This window comes from Amphiura filiformis, chromosome 14, assembly GCF_039555335.1.
Source record: "Amphiura filiformis chromosome 14, Afil_fr2py, whole genome shotgun sequence".
Taxonomy (NCBI): Eukaryota; Metazoa; Echinodermata; class Ophiuroidea; order Amphilepidida; family Amphiuridae; genus Amphiura; species Amphiura filiformis.
The window spans coordinates 55,948,807-55,972,322 of NC_092641.1; the positions used below are offsets into that span (position 1 = coordinate 55,948,807).

The 23,516-nt window shown below is 37.2% G+C and overlaps 1 protein-coding gene across 1 annotated transcript; it reads right to left on the minus strand.

The window, feature by feature from the left end:
* Positions 1 to 6,667: 6,667 nt before the first annotated feature.
* On the minus strand, positions 6,668 to 23,228 carry LOC140170331 (electron transfer flavoprotein subunit beta-like). The gene is given in 7 exon segments (XM_072193698.1): positions 6,668 to 7,283; positions 9,050 to 9,234; positions 12,183 to 12,287; positions 12,290 to 12,403; positions 15,029 to 15,190; positions 16,837 to 16,995; positions 23,150 to 23,228. Coding segments are annotated over 6 exon segments (765 nt in total). The 5' UTR covers positions 23,204 to 23,228; the 3' UTR covers positions 6,668 to 7,283; positions 9,050 to 9,063.
* Positions 23,229 to 23,516: the final 288 nt, after the last annotated feature.

The window sequence follows — 23,516 nt, forward strand, 5'->3', positions numbered from 1 at the left end:
GCATTGTGAAATATCTAAACATTGTGGAACAGAGGAATATCCCAATTACACCCCGACAGATATTCCGAGGTCCAAACGCAATCCAAATACGGTGGCCAGCATGCGAGCAGTTTGTTCTACACACAAAATGTTGTGCGCAGAGGTTAATAATATTTACGCTGGAACAGTTACCCATTTAGCAATTTGCCTTTGGACTATCGACCTGTATAAACCAGTTATGGACCAATTCTGGTTCTAATGACTTGGGTGTCACAACAGATTAAGAAAATGAGCAACGCTAATAGTTTTGACAGGCATGGCAGTCCTGAGTGGTCTGTTAAAAACACAATGAAATCCTATTAAAGGGGGGTAACCCTATCAGTTTAGGATATGGATTGTCTTCAAACTTACATACAATTTCAAATATTGTCCCCTTTATGCATCTATGTGAGAAAACGAGAACATTTTCAGCATAAAAGTGAATAATTAGCACAATTTGTAAGCCAATACGTTGAAATGTACGCATGCATTGCATTGTGGTCCGCATCCAGAAACAACACTCCCGTGGCCGAAAAGTGCTTCGCCATACCACTACGCTCATCATTCTTGTGACAAAATATCTCATTCTTTTTATTTTCATTTGACCCTGATACATTTCCTTTTAATTTTGTATATTATCATCACATACATTTTACACTTATCTTTTATTTTAGGATTTGTTTTAATGAATAAATGTTTTTTTTATAATATTTTTATAGTGGGGACATTTTTCTCATATTTTTTTTTCATATTCCTCGTATCATACTTAACAAGATAAGGTCTTGTTTTGTATTTATTTCATCCCTTATGTATTTCTTTATTTTTGTTTTAAGCGTTTATCATTATAGCGCCCTCATTATTTCGGACTATTTCCGTTTGTGCGAATTGGCATGGGAGTAAAACGGCTCCTATTCACGGAATCATTTTTTTCCTACCCAGAATGTCGAAGGTGGTTACCAGTATAGCCTGTTTGTTTCTTGATTTCTCGAAAATACATCAAATTGGATCGTCATATTTCAGGATGGTAATGAGAAAAATATAATCTATTAAATGATACCAAAAACTCATCAACAATGAGAAAAATCGGGGGGATGATGCTGTCGATCGGGTTACGGACCTTTAAGCAATTTGAGGAATGTCTAGGCCAATTGAGGGGTGTAGATTTCAAATGGGATCACCCATTCAGTTAACCCCATTAGAAATCTACACCCCTGTGTGAAGCAATGTCTTCCATATGGGGTATGTGGATTTCTGGAATAGCCCATTATAGCATAGACTATAGAGAGAATAGTCTATGATTATAGCAACAAAATAGCCCAATATCAAGGGGAAATTAAGTTGGTGAGTTTAGAAAGAGTGAACAGTTTACCAATCCAAAGTGTTACAATTAAACAAGACAACATATAAATACAGATCCCGACCGGCACACAACCCAACTTGAAAAAAAAAGCAAGGGAATTTGCCGGCGCGGGAATCGAACCCACGACCTTCCAATCTCTAGACGGACGCCTTATCCATTAGGCTACCAGCTCCCACTGATAAACGGTGGTTAAAACTGGGTCTAATGTTGGCAGTCGAGGTATACAATATACACAAACAAATATTACGCAAGTGAAGGAGATCATTACTGATGCTTAATCGTTTCCCCAGTATAATATATGGTGAGTTTAGGCAAAAAAAACCCCACAAGTTTGTTTCCTGTAGCGCGCATTACGTTTTTGAAGGCTTATTTTGCGTATTAGAATTTTTTTTTTCCACAAGAAAAAAACCCAGAAAAATGCAAAAAATAATATAAAACACTACTGGAGTAAACATTTACAAATGAGCATAGTGAAAAACTACTGGAGAAAACATCACACGTTTTTTTAAATACCTTTTATAATCTGCAGGTTGAAAGGGGATCATAAATATTCCCATTCCAATTTGCAGCAAACAAAAGGTATCTTTTTTATTTGGCATTTCAAGACATGGATTTTAAAAAAAAACATGCATTTCGCATTTGACTTTTTTGACCTGCTACAGGAAACATGTTTTTTTTTTTGCCTTATGAGAAGATTGATAACTTTCTATTGAAAGCTGTGTGTACTGTAAATGAATTTATAATAAATGCAAATTCAAAGTTGTCAATCCTTTTGTTCCATGAAGGCATTTATTTTTTCAGATAAACATGACAATCTGAAATCATGTCATTAGGTAGTTGACAAAGACAATAAATTCTGAACATTTTATCAAACATCAACTTGCAATTGAATATATGAATACAAAAGCCACCTAAGTCCATACTTTCGCCAAATTGAGTTAAGCATGGGAAATTGTTGCTATACATAGGCCTGTCATATGTATGAAAGAACAACTCAAATTCATCCTCTGTGTCTATTAAGCATGTGAAAAATAGCATGTATGAAAGAATCACCCAATTCCATGATTTGAGTCTTGTAACACATTGATTGAAATCCAGTATGTATAAAAGTCCACTTGTAACACATTCATTGCTAGAGAGTGACTTTTGAACAAAAAATGGGTTTAATAAAGGAAAGTGTGTGGTTTATATTACATGGCAGAATGCTTATCAATATTATACATACCTGTGTGCTTTATTTTGTATTATCTTACTAGTGGTAATCTCATTCTAACATTGTTGTCTTTGTATATGATTCAAAAACCACCTAAGTCCAAAATTTAAAATTAACCCCACGAAGTCCCTGAAATGCTAATCGTCATACGTAATACAGGTTAATCCACTCATTTGCACGTAAAACTGACAATATTGACCAGGTAAATCTAACTGAAGGAATTAAAATGATACACAGGTTTTTCTCTCAAAATCACTTCCCATGGACTTAGGTGGCTTTTGTATTCATGTATTCAATTAACAACCTCTCAGTTTTCAATCCGTGTTCATTTTTATGAAATGCGCAGTCAAAATTTCTTCATTTTATGAAATACACAGTCAAAATTTCTTCATTTTATGAAATATGCAGTCAAAATTTCTTCATTTTATGAAATACAGTCAAAATTTCTTCATTTTATGAAATATGCAGTCAAAATTTCTTCATTTTATAAAATATGCAGTCAAAATTTCTTCATTTTATGAAATACGCAGTCAAAAATTTCTTCATTTTATGAAATACGCAGTCAAAATTTCTTCATTTTATGAAATACGCAGTCAAAATTTCTACAGTTAATTTGAATTGATTGTACAGATGGATTATCAAAGATTCCAATACAATTAGCAACGGCTTCAATCATAATTGAATTTGAACCAACAATGGTTCAGGTTTTAGCCTATTACGGTGCTTCCTAAAATGGGTCGCAGCCCATATGTGGATTGTGAGTACTTCTTTGGGGGTACATGGACTTTGAAAAGGACAAATATGCGTGAAGAGATTTATCTCATTATTAAGGAAATTTGTGAGGATTCTACGCAGCTTTTGTCTCTCATCAAAGTGCAGGGTACAAGATAAGCAAATACACACATCATATTAGTTTTTGTAAGTAACAATAATTTATTGTATTCGAACCAATATTTTCCCCATGAAATTTGGGTAACCAGGATTTTTTTTTAGAAAGCCCTGTCCCTTTAAAATGGTAATCAATATATTGTTAAGTTACAAGCACTCTCTACAAATAACTTTACATTGCATTGAAAACATAAACAGCATATAAAGACCTTATTTCCAAACCAGGTCCACAATCCTATGTGTATCATTTACTTGTATGATACAATCACAATTACTTTGTCAAGTTTGACATTAGCAACAATGAGTTGTACCATCAACAAGCTAAATTATTTACCATAACAATGCTGCATAACAATATGCAGACTATTGTTTTCATTTGGGAAACAAAGGCGCACACAGTATTGTTACTGCGCATCCATCCACTGTTTGCTTTGTAATAGTGCATCCAACTGAAATTAGTATCACAACCCATTGCAATATCACACAGGGAAATCAGATACATGGGTTTGTGGACTTAACACGGTTTGGAAATAAGCTCTTCATATCCTTTTGCAAATCCCTATAATTTAAAATAATTTTGCAACTCCCCAAGAATCATAACTCTGATAAATTACCCCCTTGTCCTTTTTAATGTTAAGCCCTCTTCAATGAATACTCAGTGTGTGATCAGGGTATACAGACTGTATCACACAATAAATGATTGTTATCCATGTTTCCAGTGATTTGTTTAAGACTGCCTCGTCAAAATGGCTATTGCAGTTGAAATACATACACCCCCTGGAAGACCGCCTTAATCCTACACACAGGGAGTGTATAGATTTGTAATGGAGTCACTCATGTAACCCCATTTGAAATTCACACTCACTGTGTGGGAGATTAATGTCATGTCTTCCATACTTTGGATTTCAACTGGAATAGCCCTGTAATGCAACACAAGATCCACCTAATTTGTTTTTAGATTTTAATGTTACGAGAGGTCCAAAAACTATAATTTCTGGTTATTTCAAGAGGAACCAATTACATTGGGAAAAAGTAGAAAATTAATTGTCAGGTGCATTACATAGTGAAGGATGTCAAACCCAAGGTGTTTCATGTGTCTATTAAAAGTAGACCTTTTGAAAGTGAAGTTTATGTTGTAAAATTGTACATCTCACAAAATGTAATCCATTGCCAAAGTTATCAATGGTTTTCAAAAGCAACAACATTTTACATCTTCCTTTCCAGACAAAACAGAAAAGATAAAAAGATCTCATTTTCACTTATTTGCTAAATAATGTACAAATGTAACTTGACCATGTAGTCACTGTGGATTTCACAATTCAATGGATTTTACCATATTGTGCAGGTCCGCCAGTATGTAATACACCCATCAAATATCACCTTTATCCATCATCTAATTTTAATCTTTACTCACTTATTGTAGCATTTCTCAAATCACATATAATACTTTTTTATAATACTATTTTCCCTATTCAAGTTTAAAAATTGAAAATATACAGGCTGTATCAAGATGACTTGCCCATCGGATTCAAGGTGTACTCCCGGGGTGTACTGCAAAGACTGTTACATCCAAGTCCAAGATCTGATCATCTTCATTTGTAGAAACAGCTAGTAATCATAAGTTTATTACACATATGTGATGTGATCAAGCAAAATCAGTCAGAAGTCGGATATATTGATTTTGAGATACAGCCAAAGACAGGAAATATTTCCTTTTGTTTCCTATTGTTTTGGAAACTCTTTTTAACTGCTCGTACATGTATCTTGTCCAATTTCAATGGGTTTCCTACAAGATTCTGAAAATTGACTATGTCCGACTTCAGACTGATTTTGCTTGATCACACCACATATTACAAACATTATATCAACAAATGACGAGGAATCTTAATTATAATAGAGTTTGATGTGACGGTCTTGTCCATGCATATCACTGAAAACAGATGAGCAAGAATCTTATTTTTGATACAACCTGTACAGACTATTTGGAGCACACAAAGAGTGAAGTTCTGCATTAGCTGCCTGGAGCACAAAACAGGTTAGCCACCTTTGTTTAACCATAGCAATTAACCCAATTGTGCACCAAGCAGCTATTGTAGTTGCAGGGACGGATTTAAGCAGTGGCCCGGTGGCCCTGCGCCAGTTGATTTTGCCTCGGGCCAGTAAACTTCCAGCAACACTGGCCCGGTGGGCCACTAGATATTTGAGCCTGATATACCTCATGGACACAATTGGATACAGTTTCTGCTCCACCTTTGAAAAGGTGGTCTTTTGTTCAAAATTTTGACCTTTTTTGAGCAAAAAGGGCTAAAAGACCTAATTTTTTCACTCGCTACGCTCGCAAAGGGGACTTTTTGGGGTCAAAAAAGGGGAATTTTTGGCGATTGGGGAGGGGGGTGTCCACCTTCTCCCTCCCCGCCCCTGTTACGGGCCTGGGAAAATGAAAATGCTTCTTTATTTGCACTTTTTGCAGTAGAACATGAAAAGCTGGGCCAGTAAATTTATTGCAGGGCCAGTAGATTTGCCCTTTCACTGGCCCGGAGGCCCAGTAGAAAACTGAAACCTAAGTCTGTCCCTGGTAGTTGGGCTATGTGTGCTCCAAGTATTCGACATGGTATACAACCCTGGTATGCCCTGATTATATCCAAACACAAAAGTTCTTTATCAGTGGTGTAGCTAGGGGTTAAGGCGCCGGGGCAAGGATAAAAAATGGCGGCCCAAACCTGTACCGATGGAAATACTTTTTGCCCAGAAATGATTAATTGTTGACCCCAACAATTTTACCCAGAGCACTTGAGAATCTAAGCGAGGGAGGTCAGTAACTTTCCAAAAAAATTTCAATGCATGTTTACTTTAACATAGACAGCAATACGCTTCACCGCCTGGGGCACATGCCCGCTTGCCCCCCTAGCTACGCCACTGCAACATAACAATAACAACAATCATAACAATAGTTATTTTATTCTTTTTTATATTGAGTTTTATTTTTCGGTGCACCGTTTTATTTTTTTTTCACCATCATTTCAGCGCCCAGAGCATGTGCCCCTATTTTCCCCTAGCTATGTCACTGTTCATATGCATTCTCTGAAAGCTATTTCCTACAAGTGACCATTGGATCATTTGGTAACAAATTTCTGACCAACCTGTCCTCATGAATTTCTTTCCCGTGTAAAAAGTTTCATTGTGGATTTGAATCCATTTCAATCTTGCCTCGTTGTTGGTTCATGTAGGATTGAAAAAATGGTTAGGTCAGAAAAGTTTGGTCACAAATTGAGGTGGTTTTTCATAGCATAATACAAAAGTGTGATTGGCAGTCCTTAGCAGACCATATCATATTTCGATAGTAATGCTGGAAGATGACCTGGGTATACATGCTGATAGCTCTGCATCAGTTCACAGATTTTGATCAATCACATTAACCTAGGACTCATACCTATATACCAGTGCACTGTCTTCTCCAGCCAAGCTGTAGTTTACAGGGCAGAAAGTCCTCTTTTGACAAAAAGCCTGAAAAAAGCGTGAAAATGACCAGATTGGCCCTAAAACAGGCTCGAAATAAAAGAAATTGCATAAATCTGGACAACAAAAGAGCCCAAATTCAGACAAAAAGCCTGAAAACTTACATCCCTGAGTTTACGACAGCCCACAGTGTTTGAGCTCCCATTGAATGAGGGATTCCCAGTGCAGCTAGGGAAAGCTGCACACTTGTAATTAGGTATGGGCCCCTTTGGAGTTTTGTACATTCCATGTCACACACGTAGTTGTTGAAATTAGTCCAATATTGCTTCCTTTCATGGAATACAAGCCCTGAAATAAAAAACAACAAGAAAAAAGGTTTGTTATGAAGCTATTCAAATAAACCAGGGCCAAGGTGGCAAATTTGCAGGCCACATGCGGCCCTTGACAATGTCCAATGGAGCCTGTGCATGTGGAGCATTTTCTTACAAAAAATAACGGTACAATTCTGGTTTACCCTGCGCACCCTAATTTTTTAGGGTTAGAGTTATGCACAGGGTATACCCGAATTATTCCAAAATAATACATGTAGATGTAACAATAGTAATGCTGCCCATGCCATCAACAAGACTAGAGGGCCCTGTTTACATACACCGTTGATTTCTCCACATTCATGTTACTGTAAAAGTCAATATTTTCGCGATTTTGAAGATTTTGTCAATTGCGCAAGAATTAAATTTCACGGTTTTGATATTGATACAATAGAAACCTAATGCAAAAGGTTATTTTCGCGAAATTCGCGAAAATAAAAACCTCACGAAAATTTCTACTTTTACAGTATATTAAGATAGAGAGGGCTCCCTTTACTGTTACTAATAAATTTGAGTATCGCTCTTTGTCCACAAGACGCTCCCATTCCAGTGACCGCTCCCACAAAAAAAATTTGATTGACAAAACCGGAGTGAACTCAAATCTTATAGTAATATAAAGAGAGCCCTCTCTTGATAAGTTTCATAGTATGAAAAATAACGGTGAACGTATACAGTGCCTCTTTAATAGCTAGTTCATTGAGCATAGAAAAGGGCAAAAGGCAATGGTTGGAGTCCTCTCTTGATAATTGCACTGAGTATTTAGGACCCCACCCCCCCAGGAAAAAACCCAATTGGACTACATGGTGTCTACCCATCAACCTGATGGACTTCACAACATGGCCCTTAGTCAAAATAGGTTGGACATCCCTGATATCCATTTATTAGGGAACAAACCAAAAGATTGATGACGTCCTATAAACGAAACTAGTTTCGTTTAGGGGGAGGGGGTAAAAATACTCGATTACGTTTGTACCAAAACATTGGTCTGAAGAATGTGTCATTATTATTATTTTGTCACAAATTTCAACATTTCTTTATTACGTTTCTGGCAGGGAGGGAGGGGTCGGCTGAGAAACGAAACTAGTTACGTTTATAGGACGTCATCGATCTTTTGGTTTGTTCCCTTAATACTGAGTATCTGGGTCAACAATTACCAAGCTCAAACAGTATTGCTGTTTCATCAAACATCTAAAACACCACAACCGAGGATTCGTGATAGGAACTGAAATATTTTGGAGTGTACTCAGGCCCGTACGCAGGATTTCATTTGGGGGGTGCTGATTTTGAAAAAGTGGACCTTTTCCAGGGGGGGGGGGCGATTTTGTGAAAAGTGGACAAAGTGTAAAAACCTGATTTTTTTTTTGCTCGCTACGCTCGCACATTCTGAAATTTTGGGACTTTTTGTATACCTTTCCAAATTGCACAACGGAAACTAATGAAGGAAAATTTTCATTTACCATGCAAATATTTTCGGTAACGAACTGTTACCATCCTCAGGCAGTAGTGACTGGCTGATTGTCTTCTTCACACCTGGATGGTTTAGGTGTTTCTAGAAGAAGACTTTCGTAAATCTTCGGAAGATCTTGAACCATCCAGGTGTGAAGAAGGTAATCAGCCAGTCACTACTGCCGGAGGATGATAACAGATCGTTACCGAAAATATTAGGCAAGCTAAATGAAAATTTTCCTGCATTAGTTTCCGTTGAAAGTTTCAAAAATAAATCTTTTTAAAAAATGAACAACTTACTGATGTCAGCGGCTTTATAAACAGCCCGATTCCTTCAATTTGCCTACAAGTTCCTCTACTGATTCTACTTTCTGTCCCGCCTCTCTGACCGGTGGATCTTCTACTTTTAATGTTTCTAAATTGGATGCGATGTCAACCTGCAAATCAGCTGCAGTCATCTTGGCTATCTTCTTCTTCTTTGCTTTCTGAAAAATCAAGCAGTGACTGTGACAGTTTACATGCATTTCATGTGGACTATGTCATCAGGGGCCACAATGGAGGTCATCATTTATAGGCAAATTAAAATATTAAATTCTCGATCATGAGAGCCAACTGGGGTACGCACAGGTATTTGCGTCGAGTGTACTACGCAAAGACCGGCGCTTACGGCGCAAACACAGCTTTTGAGAATTGACCAATCACACTGATTGTGTAATTGTTTGAAAAGTACGCTGGTATATCCTCTCATGATCGAGAATTAGTTATTTTGCCAATAGGATGCTTCATTACCTAGGAAAAATCACAAAATAGGGCATGGTCATAGGTCCTATAGGCGGCAATGGGTGACCATTATAGCTGGATTTTGGCAATAAAAAAGCATTCGAGACAGTGCAAACTACTCATTATTTGACTTCATTTTACATGTAAAACAATTTGAGACCATTTTCATTGAAATAGGAGCACACTTAGTTTTTGACCCCTGTGTGGCCAAAAAACTGACCACCCTCAATTTTGACTTTTCTGCTTACATGTACATGTATAACTAAAGAATGGTATGACGCAGTCGCAGATGGCTCAAACTATACTTTTTCTGAATCATTGTGACCAGAAGAATACATGTACTGTGTTTTTGACAAAATCTGAGCAATTTTGAAATTTCAATCCTGTTACATACAAGTATGAAATTTGACCCCTGCATAACCCATAGGGACACTTTTTGATTTTTTAACATAGCTTATCGTTTTCTATGCACGTTTTCTGATCAAGAAACATTGATTAGAATTAGTTGATTTCCGAGGGTGCATGCTAGACCCTTCTACCAACTAAACTAATATATAGTGCAGCTATGACCCAAGTTTGATATAAAATTGGATGGTTTGAACCCAATACTACAAATTAATTGGTCGAGCTATGAGTTTTAAAATATTGGACGAGGCGTAGTTGAGTCCAATATTTTGAAACTCATATAGCGAGACCAATTAATTTGTAGTATTGGGTAAAAAAAAACCATCCAATTTTATCATTATTATGTTTTCAGAATCTTACATAATTATTTTTTTTTTTTTTGAGTCAAAATCAATTACCGTACAGTGAAAACAAATCTTAAAAAAAAAAAAATTGAAAAAAAAAAAGGCCTACATTTCCGGATTTTATTTTTTACCCCATTTCCAAAATTCCAGAAATTTCTGTATAAGACTTACACTACTAGGCCTCTACTATGTCAATTTACATCCAGGGGTTCATACACCAACATTTACGACGCTTCAGTAGCTCTTCAGTAACTTCCCGGTAACTTCCTAAGTCTAAGATTAGAAATCCATCGTATTAAACTTTCAAGTTTCAATGCATTGTCACATACTCATACATTTAATAAAGTACGGTACCGGTAAAATTATTTATGATCGATAGGTACGTCTGTCTACTGAACAACGACCCTTCGGCTTCGTAAAGTTACGACTATGGTATTGGCAGAGTGAAATGGACCCCAGATATAAAACAAACTAAAGTGCAGGCTTCAACATGTTCAATTTCACGCAAAACGGTTCCTCAACAATAATTTGGACCACCACATGACATGTTCTAGGTATCCCAGGCAAACCTTAGTTAACACATTTGCTAGTCAGCGAAATTCGCCGAGACCGGGCCCAAACACAATGCATATTTACATGGAAATTTGAATTTTTTTCAAGAATAGGCCGGTGAAGGAAACCTACATAAATATGTTTTCTATACTTCACTTGACCCAAATATATGATTTTTTATGGTGATAATCAAGTCGCACATGGAATTTTAGAGGGATTTTGATAGCAGTTCCATTAAAAAAAGCTGCTATCGCCATGAGACTAAGATCTAGAAACACCCCTAAATGCCGTTTTGGGGAATTTTGCTAGCAGAATCTTTTTGATGAAAGTCAATCTTTGACAAGATGTAACTTTGTTACGGAAAGTGCTATGACAAAAATGTTTTCAGTTTCGGCTTTCTTTACTCAATGGCTTTAATTTGATATGTAAAATGATGCAGTTTGATGGCAAATTTGAATTCACCTAGCATACCTACATGTTCATCTCTTGCATAATCATCATGATGTAAGCTTACAATTATCTTCCATTTCAATCCAAAACCCTAACGTGTTTGTGGTAATCACACACCCTGTCATGTCTGTCGAGTCTTCTAGTATTCATGGTAGTTCGAAAAAACCCATTGACAGGTAGAAATCCTCAGGTTTTGTCAGGAAATTGGATAATTTTGGTTCATTTTCTATCGAAAAACGGCGAGGGTGCAATTCGGAAGCTGTCCACATTGAGATTTTGGGCCGGTTTCACAACTTACTTTACTATTGTCACGGAAATTCACCAAACCATTCTTGTTTAACAAATATGAACAAGTAGAAAATGCTACTTTGCATTTTCGTGCCTGAAATCCTTGGACAATTCTCTGTCGCTAGAGCCATCGCCGCTGCGCTGGCTGGCTGACAGCTAAATTTTATTATTTTCATTTTCAACAACATAATTTGCACACGGTACCAAGGACGGTACGATAGTCTCATTTATTTAATTTATGGTCCCCATACGAGTGGTCCTTAAGCTAAATGTACACTGGCGGGAAATTTAAAATGTTCACGCTAAATATTTGGGTATGAGCATGTGAAAAACAGCCCCGGTTTTCAATAAATAGCGTCCAAGTGTGTGAAAAAATCGGGCTCTTCAGCTCTGTACAAAGTATAGGGACCAAGATTCTGAAAACATAATAATGGTTGCAACAGGATTAGAACTGTTCACCTGAGAACATTAATCAGAACTTAAACCAAAACTTAACAAAATTAGTCACATATTCAGGTACCCTATTTGAAATTCACACTCCCTGTGTTAAGGTCATGTTTTCCATTGAGGGTATATGGATTTCAACCGGAATAGCCCATTTGGATCCAACTCACCATAATATTCGGAAGTGTTGCATATCTAGGTTCATTCAGCCTCAAATCTGCAGTGACAACTGCTGGAAGGGTAATCTTGATTGTCTCTAAGCCTCCGTCTATTTCCTAGTGACTACTAGCGTCTTATCTTCTACATTGACTTCTGATGCAAATGTACCTTGAGGCCAATCCAGATGTGCTGCTGTCATCTGACCTGTTTGGTTGTAGTCACCATCAATAGCCTACATGTGAAAACAATTCATTTATCTTATTAATTTTGTATTAATTAAATTACTTCTGAGTTTTCATAAGACTTTTTTTGTATTTTTTCCTTTACCCCTTGTGATACTCAGTGAAATTACTTCATCAAAAGCGTATCTAACAGGTTTAGTGGCAACGTTGGACTTGATTGACCCAGTTGAATTTGCATAGTGTCTTGAGTGACTTGATTGACTCCAGCTAAAAATGTGGCCAAAAATGACATGACTTGACCAGAATGTTTGGTGAATTAGGCTATTCCTTACTACTAGTGGAAGATTTTGGAAATATCTTCCACAGGGGCAGTATGAATTTGAAATGGAATGAACACATTAGGCAGCTCCATTTGAATTTCACACACCCTCTGTGAAAGATTCTGTGAATCTTCCAGGGGGGGTTCAAATGGAGCTGCTGATGTGTTCATTCCATTTGAAAGTCATACTCCCCCTGTGGAAGATATTTCCAAAATATTCCACAGGGGTAGTGAGGATTTTAAATGGAATAGCCCATTGTTACAACCCCTGACACACTCCAGGCCTTATGTTTGGAGGAGATCTGGAGCTGTCACTGCTAATTGCTTTTGGCATGAGTTAAGGTCCGTTCATACTACCACCGCAATTGCGATGCGGTGCTTTGCGATGTGGTGCGTTGTCGCATTGCATCATACTGCAAGTACTGCATTGCGATATCGAAATAAAGTTAAATACATTTTAACTGGGAAATGCAACGAGTTGCGTTGAGTTGCGGCAAAGGTAATCGATATATCGGCATCGCAAAGCAACGCATCGCAAATGCAGTGGTAGTATGAACGGACCTTTATAAATCATTCCCCTTAATTGCAATCAGTGGAGTTGTTTTTATGACTACATCCAATAGTTTCGCAATCAGTAAAACATACGTGGTTGCATGTCACAAATAGGTCACCCAAAAATGGAGGAGCCGTAACATAAAAATGCTTTCTTCCCACTTTAAGTTTAGTTTATTCTAAAAGTATGATACCTATTTTAGAAGGTTTGGTGTCATTTTGTAGATAATTATGTTCTTTGTCAAATACAAGAAACCCCAAGTCAATTGGACAACTACTTTGAGATTTATACTTCAATATGTAAGATGTGTCAATGGAGGAGCTGGGGCGGGTGAGCCGGGGCGGGTGAGCCCCATAGGGTTGTACACAAAATTGTGAAAATATGGCAAACTTCAAACCTTTGTATCTTAAAAAGTACAACTAGCATGGACACCAAATTGCACATATATCATCCTGGATTGTTAATCTACCTCATAGTAGATCAACTGTAACAAAAGATGTAACTAATTAATTGCCTAATTAAATACTAATTAAGACAGTTTTCCCTATATGTTACTGTACAATGTGTATGCGTAATGCTCCGACATTTCTAAAGGGCCTATCTCTTGCCCGAGTCACCCTGCTTATTCAAAAGTACACATATTTTTAAGGAAATTTGATGAGGAATTCAATTATGCTATTAGTTTTAGTGCCAGACATGGAGGAAAAAAGTTTTGATTGATAATATCATACAAATTGTAAAATTATTTTTTCAATTTTTGACCACCCTGTATGTTTAACAAAAAATAACAAACTCTTTCTTCCTAATTTGTTGGAAGGGCCCATGCAATGTCTTTCTGAATCCATATTTATTTTGAGCTGATAGCTTTCAGAAAAAGAAAATATGGGGGTTTACCATGACACGAAAGATGCTAATTTTGTTGATGTTCCACCCTGTATATTTCTTACCCACCCTGTATTATGATATGATACTTTGTTGATTTGGCATCCTTGTAATATAAGCTTTCCAGAAATGTATACTTTTAATGGTCTAAATTGTATTCATTAAAAGTTGTGTTAAAGTGAATCAAGATCGGTGATATTTTTATCATAAAACATTATGTTACACAAAAGATGACCAATTCATGACATGCGACCACTTGCAATGTATTGATAAGTTTACCAAATTCAATAATGTCCCCAAATCCATCCATAATAACTGAGTAACTTAGAATGGAGGATGTCCTCTATCAGGCATTAATGTAGAACAACCTGGCTCGCCCACCACACTCCTTAACAGCTCGGCCACTCTCCTTAAAAAAAATTCAGGGGAGCGGTTTGAACAGAGAGCATCTACATTAGTCCTTCTCAACTAGTTTATTTGAAGTGCCAACTGGAAAATTATAGTGATCATGAAGTGCCAACATGTCAATGGAGGAGTCTGCGAGGTAGCGCGTATGCATAGCGGATAAGGTGTGATGCTTTATCCAGGGCCCCTGGAAGTTCGTGGATTTTAAGGTTTTTTAAAGGCCCAGATTGGGTATTTTCACCCCCTTTTTGCTCAAAATTTAGGTGAAAAAATTATTAACATTACCGTGCGCCACTTCGACTGACTCCAAGCGCCACAAGTGTCGCTCACGCCGCCAGTTGAGAAGGCCTGATCTACATATTTGGGGCTGTAGCTATGGATTCAGGCATCCATGCTACAGGAGGTTAGAGTGGTCACTTTAATTTCTGGGAAAGTCCATGGCGGCTGCTTTGAAGCTATCTTCCCCCCTGTTGACAGCTCGCCTGTAAAATTTACAGAACAAGGCCTGCCACTCACCTGTTTTCCTAATAAAATCAGATCAGCTTTTTCTGACTCTGCAAGTTTAGCCATGATCTTTGACACCTGCAGTGGTCCCAGTGCTTCATAATCTTTACCTGCTGGTATCTCTACATGAATACCACGGTCTGCACCCATTGCAAGAGCTGTTCTTATGGTTTCCTGTAAATATATGCAAAGTAAAGTTTTGATATCACCATGTTTTGATTCAAATACTGAAGTGGCATGTGACAAACCTTTTCAAATTTAAGTTTTTCGATGTTTGTTTATTAATTTTACAGATCATCAATGCACAAACACAACTGTTTACTTAGCAGAGATGCCAGTCAGTGTTGTCAACAAATCCTGAAATGGCAAAAAATTTAGTGAAAAATGTACTTTGCCTATACATTTGTACAGGATCATAGTAAAATGTCCTGAAATCAAGAAATTTTCCTGGCTAGCCTGACCACAAATCAGCATGAAAGACATGATCAAGCGTGGGTATGACTTGTGTAAGAGATCAATGTCTACATCAGTGATGCTGTTTTTTGGTCAAAATTATTTATATTGAAAAATTACCATCATAAAATTACACAACAATGTACATACACTTTTCTTTCCATTACTGGCATATTGTGAAGTGCCAAATAGCAGAGGTGTCAGTTAGTTCAATTATGTTAGGAAAATGTTTCACCTGATGACCCCATGTTGTCAAAAGGGGTACCCTGATTCGCGATTTTGATCCCCTAGCTTACTGAATAAATACCGCAAACTGCACCTGGTTTTCCAATCTTGATATGAAATGGTCTATTTTGCACACCTCGATTGTTAAAAGTAAAATTAATATTTTGAACTACAATAAAAATAAAAGCACTATGGTATAGTCAATTTGTTTACAAAAAATTTCTTCAAATATTCTTTAGCCTCAAACTCTAACAATAGCTCTTTAGCTCATAATTTAGCTTTAGCTTTATAATTTGGCCCAATTTTATTTCACTACACCCAAAAAAATATGTCAGAAGCCCAGTGCTGTACAGTGCAAAACCTGATTGAGGAGCCAATGGCTCCTAACTTTATAAATTTAGGCGCCCAAATTTTGCTCCCAGGTAAAAAATATGTGGTGCCAACTGAACAGCCATGTGCGGTTGAATGTTAATAGCTGCTGTACTCAATCTACATATTCCCATTGAACTCTACATACTTCTTACTATACACAGCATGTACAGTGTAGGCCTATATGTTTTCCAGGAAGTCCCCATTGAGACATGATAAATGCATATATTCATAGCATACATTCATACTCTTGAATGCTACATTACATACATGTTTTGCATTTGCTGGCGATTAAATGCTTCAATAGAAATTTGGTCGCCATTGGCGCCAGGGATTGAATATTTAGTCGCCATCAGAAAAAATCTAGTCGCCAATGCGCCTAAAATGGTCGCACCGTACAGCACTGCAGAAGCCCCTATTTGGTCCGAAAATCAATTCTCAGTTACCATTTAGTTTGGCGCTCTAAATTTAAGATTAGTACCCCTGGTGTATTGTTCTAGAAAATTTGTATAAATATTCTTAACCCAATGAGAACTACCTGCCGATTGGCCAAAAAGAAGTTTTCATTATCAAGTGGACCAATCAGCAACATTGTTATTAGAATGATTTCACCACACGAAAAAATTGGGGCGAATTATTTGCAAAGCTCCATTCTGATTGGTGATTAAAGTGAAGATATCATGTAATTGACCAGCCAGTGGCAATGTTAGATCGGCAGGTAGAGGTAGTGCTCAGGGGGTTAAACATGGAATGGCAATGATGCACCTACTTACCTGACTTTGTTGTGGGCCTACACTGACTGCAATTACTTCCGATGCTAGCTTCTTTTCTTTCAGTCTGACAGCTTCTTCCATGGCAATCTCGTCAAATGGATTCATACTGTGCTTGACACCTTCTGTGACTACGCCCATCTTGTCCGGACGAACCCGGATCTGCAGAAACAAACAAGTTCAAAATAGTACAGCATTAGCTTCTTTCCAGTCTAACAGCCTCTTCAATTTTAATTCTATATTTCATCAATTCAAGTGGATTCATTTAAGGTTGGTCTGAACCCTGGAATTATGGAAACTTTCGGGCCTATAACTTCTAAATTGTTGGTCTAAAGTATATAAAAGTATACATATTTAGAATGGCAAAGACTTGATAAGTTCATCTGTGAGGTCAAATTTGGGCCAAAGTGTCATTTTTGGCCCAAAATCCCAAAAATAACGGTTTTTGGCCCACTTCTTTTTCGCGCATCGTAACAGAAAAATTCTTGGGCCAAATTTTTTTTTTTATTAATTTTTAAAAACTAGATCAAAATATCTAGGACCCGTTTTTTCATTTTTTTGAATTTTGACCAATTTCACCAAAAATATTTGAAATTTGGGCCAAAATCGGGCTTTTTTATGATTTTTTTGAAAAATCAGCATTTTTTGACCATTTTTGGTGCAAATTTCTCAAAGTTGGTCGAAATTCAAAAAAATTCACCTTTGGTCCTTTTAGTTTTAGTTTAGGTATTTTCGTCTCAGGTCATGCAGGTACATTTGAACCAACATGACCATAATCACATTTTAACATGTGAGCACGGGCTTCATTAAGCTTCTTGTGCACCAAGATCCTGTCTTAACTGTGTAATCCAATAGGAAAATAAAGAAAATTTGGATTTTGCCCTCAAAACTCCAATCAGCATGAATTTTAGTATTAATTAGTATTTTGTAGAACTAGATTATTGTTGTATTGTTCTTGACTATACCTGTATGGGTTTAATGTCAATAAAATTGATTGATTGAATTTTAGTAAAACTGCATTTGAATAATATTTGATACTATCAAGTAGTGAAAGCCACATTTCATGAAACATTAGCGCATTTTTGTAAAATGGCCCTTCTAGTGCTCAAAGATTTAGCCATAGGGGAGATTGGGGTTAGTTGAAACATTTTTCACAAAATCGTCTTTTTAACGCAAACCGATTACTTTCAAGAAACACTAACCATATCAGTATAAACATATACATACATGCTACAAATACAGCCTTAAACTTTATTGGACCTGCTTATGATTATTCATATAATCCAATTTGAAAATTTGAAAAAAAGTGTTTCAACTAACCCCACCCCTGGGGTAAGTTGAAACATAGGGTGGGGTTAGTTGAAACACGGCTTGTAAAAATTTCAAAATAATTATTATTGTGTTGTTAGGGTTATACTTCCCTTGAAGGCACCCTTTAACATACAATCAGTGTGAAAAAATGAATAAATAAATATGTGGGAGTGCGGGTCAATACTTTGGACACAAGGCGACGAGTGTCACCATGGACCAAAATATGAGAAGCCTAAAATATTATAAAATTTACTTTCTGTGTGCACTTTTTGCTTGTATTATTGCTTTTTAATCATATTAAAGCAATATTGAAGAAATGGTAAACATGTTACAAATTTTAAAAAAGTCCAATTTTTAACCATATTTTTCTATGCGATTTTCACGTGTCAACTAACCCCACCTGAAAAGTTTCAACTAACCCCGATGCATATTTTTACATTTCAAAGTTCATTACACAAAATAAGAAATACAATAAAACTTTTATTTACCATTATTCTGGGACTTACTACTAGTGCTTATGATACTCAAAAAATAATCCCTGAATCTTCAAACAACATGGAGATAACGCATCTTTTCTGAGGGGTATAAAAATTAGTCAGTAAGTCAAAAACAGATATTCCTTTCCCAAGCCAACACTGATGGGGCATCAGTGCTGTTGCTAATTTGGTAGATGACCTTACTAATACCTATTACTAGGTGCCAGTATTTTACCAAATTAATTTTTTGTGTCAGAAAAAAATACAATGTTTCAACTTACCCCGCGTTCCAACTAACCCCAATCTCCCCTAAAATAGGCCTACATACACACATGTTAAGACAGGCCCGTAGCAAGGACGAAAAATGTGGGGCGGCCATCACAAATATAGGGCGACCAAATTACAAATCTATGCCCATATTGAAATAAAGATACAAAGAAACACATAACAAATTTCTCAAAAAAAGGGGCGGCCATGGCATCCCCGGCCGCCCTGCTTGCTACGGGCCCTGTGTTTAAGACATAGGAAGCCATTGATAATAAGACACAAAATTTGGGACATTCAGACGAGCATGTACTTAATTCCTCATAACATTGCCAATTGTAGGCCTACATACATGATTGACCCCTCATTTTTTTAAATGATTCTCTTTTTAAACTAAAGAAAGCAATTTTAGATGAATTTATTAAATTTCAAAATTTTACGAACGTGCCTATACAATGTATACACCAATTCACTCGGTCGGACATCCGGGAACATTGTCCCCTTCGTCCCATTTGCACAAGCGCGCGCATAGCAACCAGCTCGAGAAAGGGGAACTGCAAATGCGTACAGTGGTTTTACAAAGCTATTTCCCCTTTGTGACGTCAGCCTGACCAAGTCCAAGAGAATCCATCATCATGCAGGTACGCCAGGCAAACCTTTATTAACACATTTGCTAGTCAACCAAATTCGCCTAGAACACAATACATATTTTACATAGAAATTTAAAAGAACAGGCTGGTCAAGGAAACCTACATAAATATGTTTTCTATACGGTACTTCACTTAACCCAAATATATGATTTTTTATGGTGATAAGACAATCGCACATGGAATTTTAGAGGGATATTGATAGCAGTTCCAAAAGCTGCCAACATTTAATGCATCAATTAAAAAAAAAAAACCAGCATAGTCTCATGTCGATAGAGCAGCTTTTCCATGTTTTTGGAACTGCTATCAAAATCCCTAATTCCGTGTGCGATCCTCTCGTCACGAAAATAAATCATATTGGGCAGGGTCTTAGCTACATGTAGAAATTGAGGGTTGCCCGTCATTTGAATAAAATTGCCTGTCCTAATTTGACCTTTAAAATATTTACCAGACCTCAATAGCCCATTGGGGGTTCAAAGAGTTCAAATATGTGCTAATATAGCCTTGTTCAACAAATTGGGTCTACTAAAAAGGTCAATTAGCTTCTCAAAACATACAATTTATAATATAACACCTGTCAAAGGCATTAATTTTGCCCGTCCCAGGAGCAAACTCCCCGTCTAAAATGACGGCCAGACGGGTGCATAGCTAAGACCCTGATATAAGCCCTTTCGCAATTTCAGATCATGGTGCATCATGGGTAATACTTGCCGAAAAAATTGGGAGATAAACACGATAAGGCTACTGTACATTTCCAATGCGGTGAACTGTGCCGTTTGCATAAAAACATAGATTTGTACTGGGATTTTGCCAATTATTTTGTCTTCACATGTATTTCTTCATGATATCAATAGATTTAATCAAATACCGGGGTACAATGTAGGCCTATCATGAAGAAATAAAGACAAAATAATCGGCATAATTCCAGTACAAGATGTTTTTATGCAAACGGCACAGTTCACCGCATTGGAAACGCACTGCAGCCTCCTCGTGTTTATCTCTCGTTGAAGAACTGTGTGACGATGTCTGAGCATGCGCAGTTGCAATTTTCCGAAAATGCGAAAGGGCTTATTGGGTCAAGTGAAGTAGACAACAGTTTACATGTTTCCTTCATTCCTTGACCAAGCTTTTCTTTTAATTTTCTATAAAAATATGTAAATTTGTGCTGAACGAACCCTGGTTTGGGTCAATTTGGCTGACAAAAAGCTGCTATCATCATGAGACTAAGATCTAGAAACACCCCCGAAATGCTGTTTTGGGGAATTTTGCTAGCACTAGTACCGTAGCAGAATCTTTTTGATGAAAGTCAATCTTTGACAAGATGTAACTTTGCTACGGAAAGTGCTATGACAAAAAGGTTTTCAGTTTTGGCCAGTGTTCGATTTACCACCTGCATACCTGCACCAGTGCATGTAACATTCCCTCTGTGCATGCAGCTTTTCACTACCTGCCTGCACACGTGCATGTACGATTTTAGCGCTAGCGATATGACAAGGCCAATATACAAAAGTAAGCAAGCAGTCAGTCCGATTGGGAAAAACCCAATCTATTTTTAGCGCAACATCTTCTGACTTCATTAGAAGGGCTGGCACAAATCGCACAATTGACAATTCCCGATACCCCTATCACGTGAGAACTGTCACTTTTTTTTCATTGACTTCCCTAGTCTTCTACACAGCCAGTTTGCATCGGTCTGATACTCGTCCATCCTAACGAACATTCGCGATAGCCACATACAGTCTGGTCCAAGACTATGACTTCCCTTAGAGGGGCTAGCGTAATGTGACATCATATGCCACCAATTCCCGATACTCTCGCACATGTAGAAGAGTGTCATTTTCATTTCATTGAAAAAAAAAAGAACCGGAATTTAAACCGTGGGAAATATTTGTCTACGTACGGAAAATAATCATAATAATGTCCAGCAAAAAAGGAAATAGCTCAAAAAACACTTGCATCATTCTGGAAATCGTGCACCTCGTCGGCGACTAGTTCTAGAACAGATGAAGCCACAGCATCCAGTGTTTTGGCTGAGAAATCGGCGAGTGAAGGGGCGAGTGATCGGCATAAAAATGACACTGACATGGGAGCCGGAAATATTATTACAAGCTTAACTGACAATGATCGTGATTCAATGTGATTTTATGTTTGCTTTAATTTTGGTGCATGCACACTTTTTGCTGTGCATGTAGAAATTTTGGGCTACATGCAGCAGTGCAGGTAGGAAAAAAATTGTAAATCGGACACTGGTTTTGGCTTTCTTTACTCAAGGGCTTTAATTTGATATATAAGGCACTTGAAACTTGATATTGAGTTTAGCGTCCCTTTTTTTTCAGCTCATTTAAATGAGGCAACTATTTCATTATTCATTGTTCATTATTTTCAAGGTTTCATTTTTTTTCATCAAAAATCTGTATATTTTTAATGCTCAAATATTTAGATGAATTCTTCCACTAGTTGTCAAGGTTTTCTATAGTTTTGAAGGGGTTTACAAATTTTGCACAACAAATTTTCTTTCTGGTTTAGAAGTAATTTGCACAATAATGAATTATTTTCAGATTTCACATCTCAAACGCGGTACAAAATTCATAACGCGGGCGGCGGACGCTAAACTCAGAATCAAGTTTCAAGTGCCTAAAATGATGCAATTTGATGGCAATTTGAATTCACCTGGCATACCTACTACATCATTCTCTTGGTCGGGCTGACGTCACAAACAAAGGGGAAATAGCCTTGTTAGACATGTCCACATTGCAGAGGGCGACATTCAATCCAAAAAGTTGCGACCACAGTAGCTCACAGTCAATGGCTTTAGTGTGTGTAATCCACATAGGGAAATACACAAATTTGAAATTTGGACACCAGAAACTTGACGACGTAGTCTAAAAAGTGCTGATACTTTATCCTTGACCTTGATACAGAAGTCAGCATGCAGTGAAAGTTAGATTTCATAAAATAAAATCGCCTTTGTGTAAAATCATATGGATCATCGTGGTAAAAAATGATGCATTACATGCTTTTTTTGTACAGTAAGTCATTGTAAGGCATTGTCAATGATGGCCGCAGAAAAGTGTAGTTTTTTAAAAACAGACATTTGCCCATAACTTCGCTAATTTTTGACCTACAGACATGGTTGACCCCTCATTTTTAAAGTTAAATGATCACCTTTTTAAACAAAATAATTTCCATGTGAAATATCCTACTTGAGCTGGTTGCTATGCGCTTGCTTGCGCAAAGGGGACGAAGGGGACAAAAAAGTTCCCGGATGTCCGACTGAGTGAATGACCATTTTTGAATGAACAAGTTCAGTAACAGTGCCACTTTGTGTAATAAGTTTTCATATCCAGCTCACCCCAATTATAGTTTCACTTGAAAGGGAACCAATAATTAAAAATACTTACTTTTTACAAATTATTAATTAACTTAAAATATATAAGCTTACATCATGGACAGTAATCATGACAAACCTGCCGAATTCGACTGCCTTCACTGTTACGAGATTTCGAAGGTCTTTTCAGGACATGATTCACTTAATTTTCCGATTCTGTATATTCCACATAATTTTTAAAATACTTATGTTAAACACCTTTCTTAAGAATACAATTTTTAAAGTCTTACTTTGACAGCGTAATCAATTACTCTTTTCACTCCGACCAGTACACGTAACGCCATTTTGCAACGAAATAGACAGCTAATAAAAATCCCTTTAAAAAGAATGTGTCGGGAATGCTGGGATAAAAACTAAACAGCTCTGAACTTCAAAATTGATCACTACCACGTACCAGTGGCATAGCCAGGGGGGGTGCAACTTCACCCTGTGAGAAGCTATGCACCCCCCCTTTTGGGAGACCCTTTTTTAATTTTTAGCCCATTCTTGACCATTTTCGTCAAAGTTTTCCCCCGCCCCCCTTCCCCCCCCCCCCCTCTGAAAAAGTCCTTGCTACGCCACTGATCACTACCACGCCGAGTACCGAGCCTGCTTCTG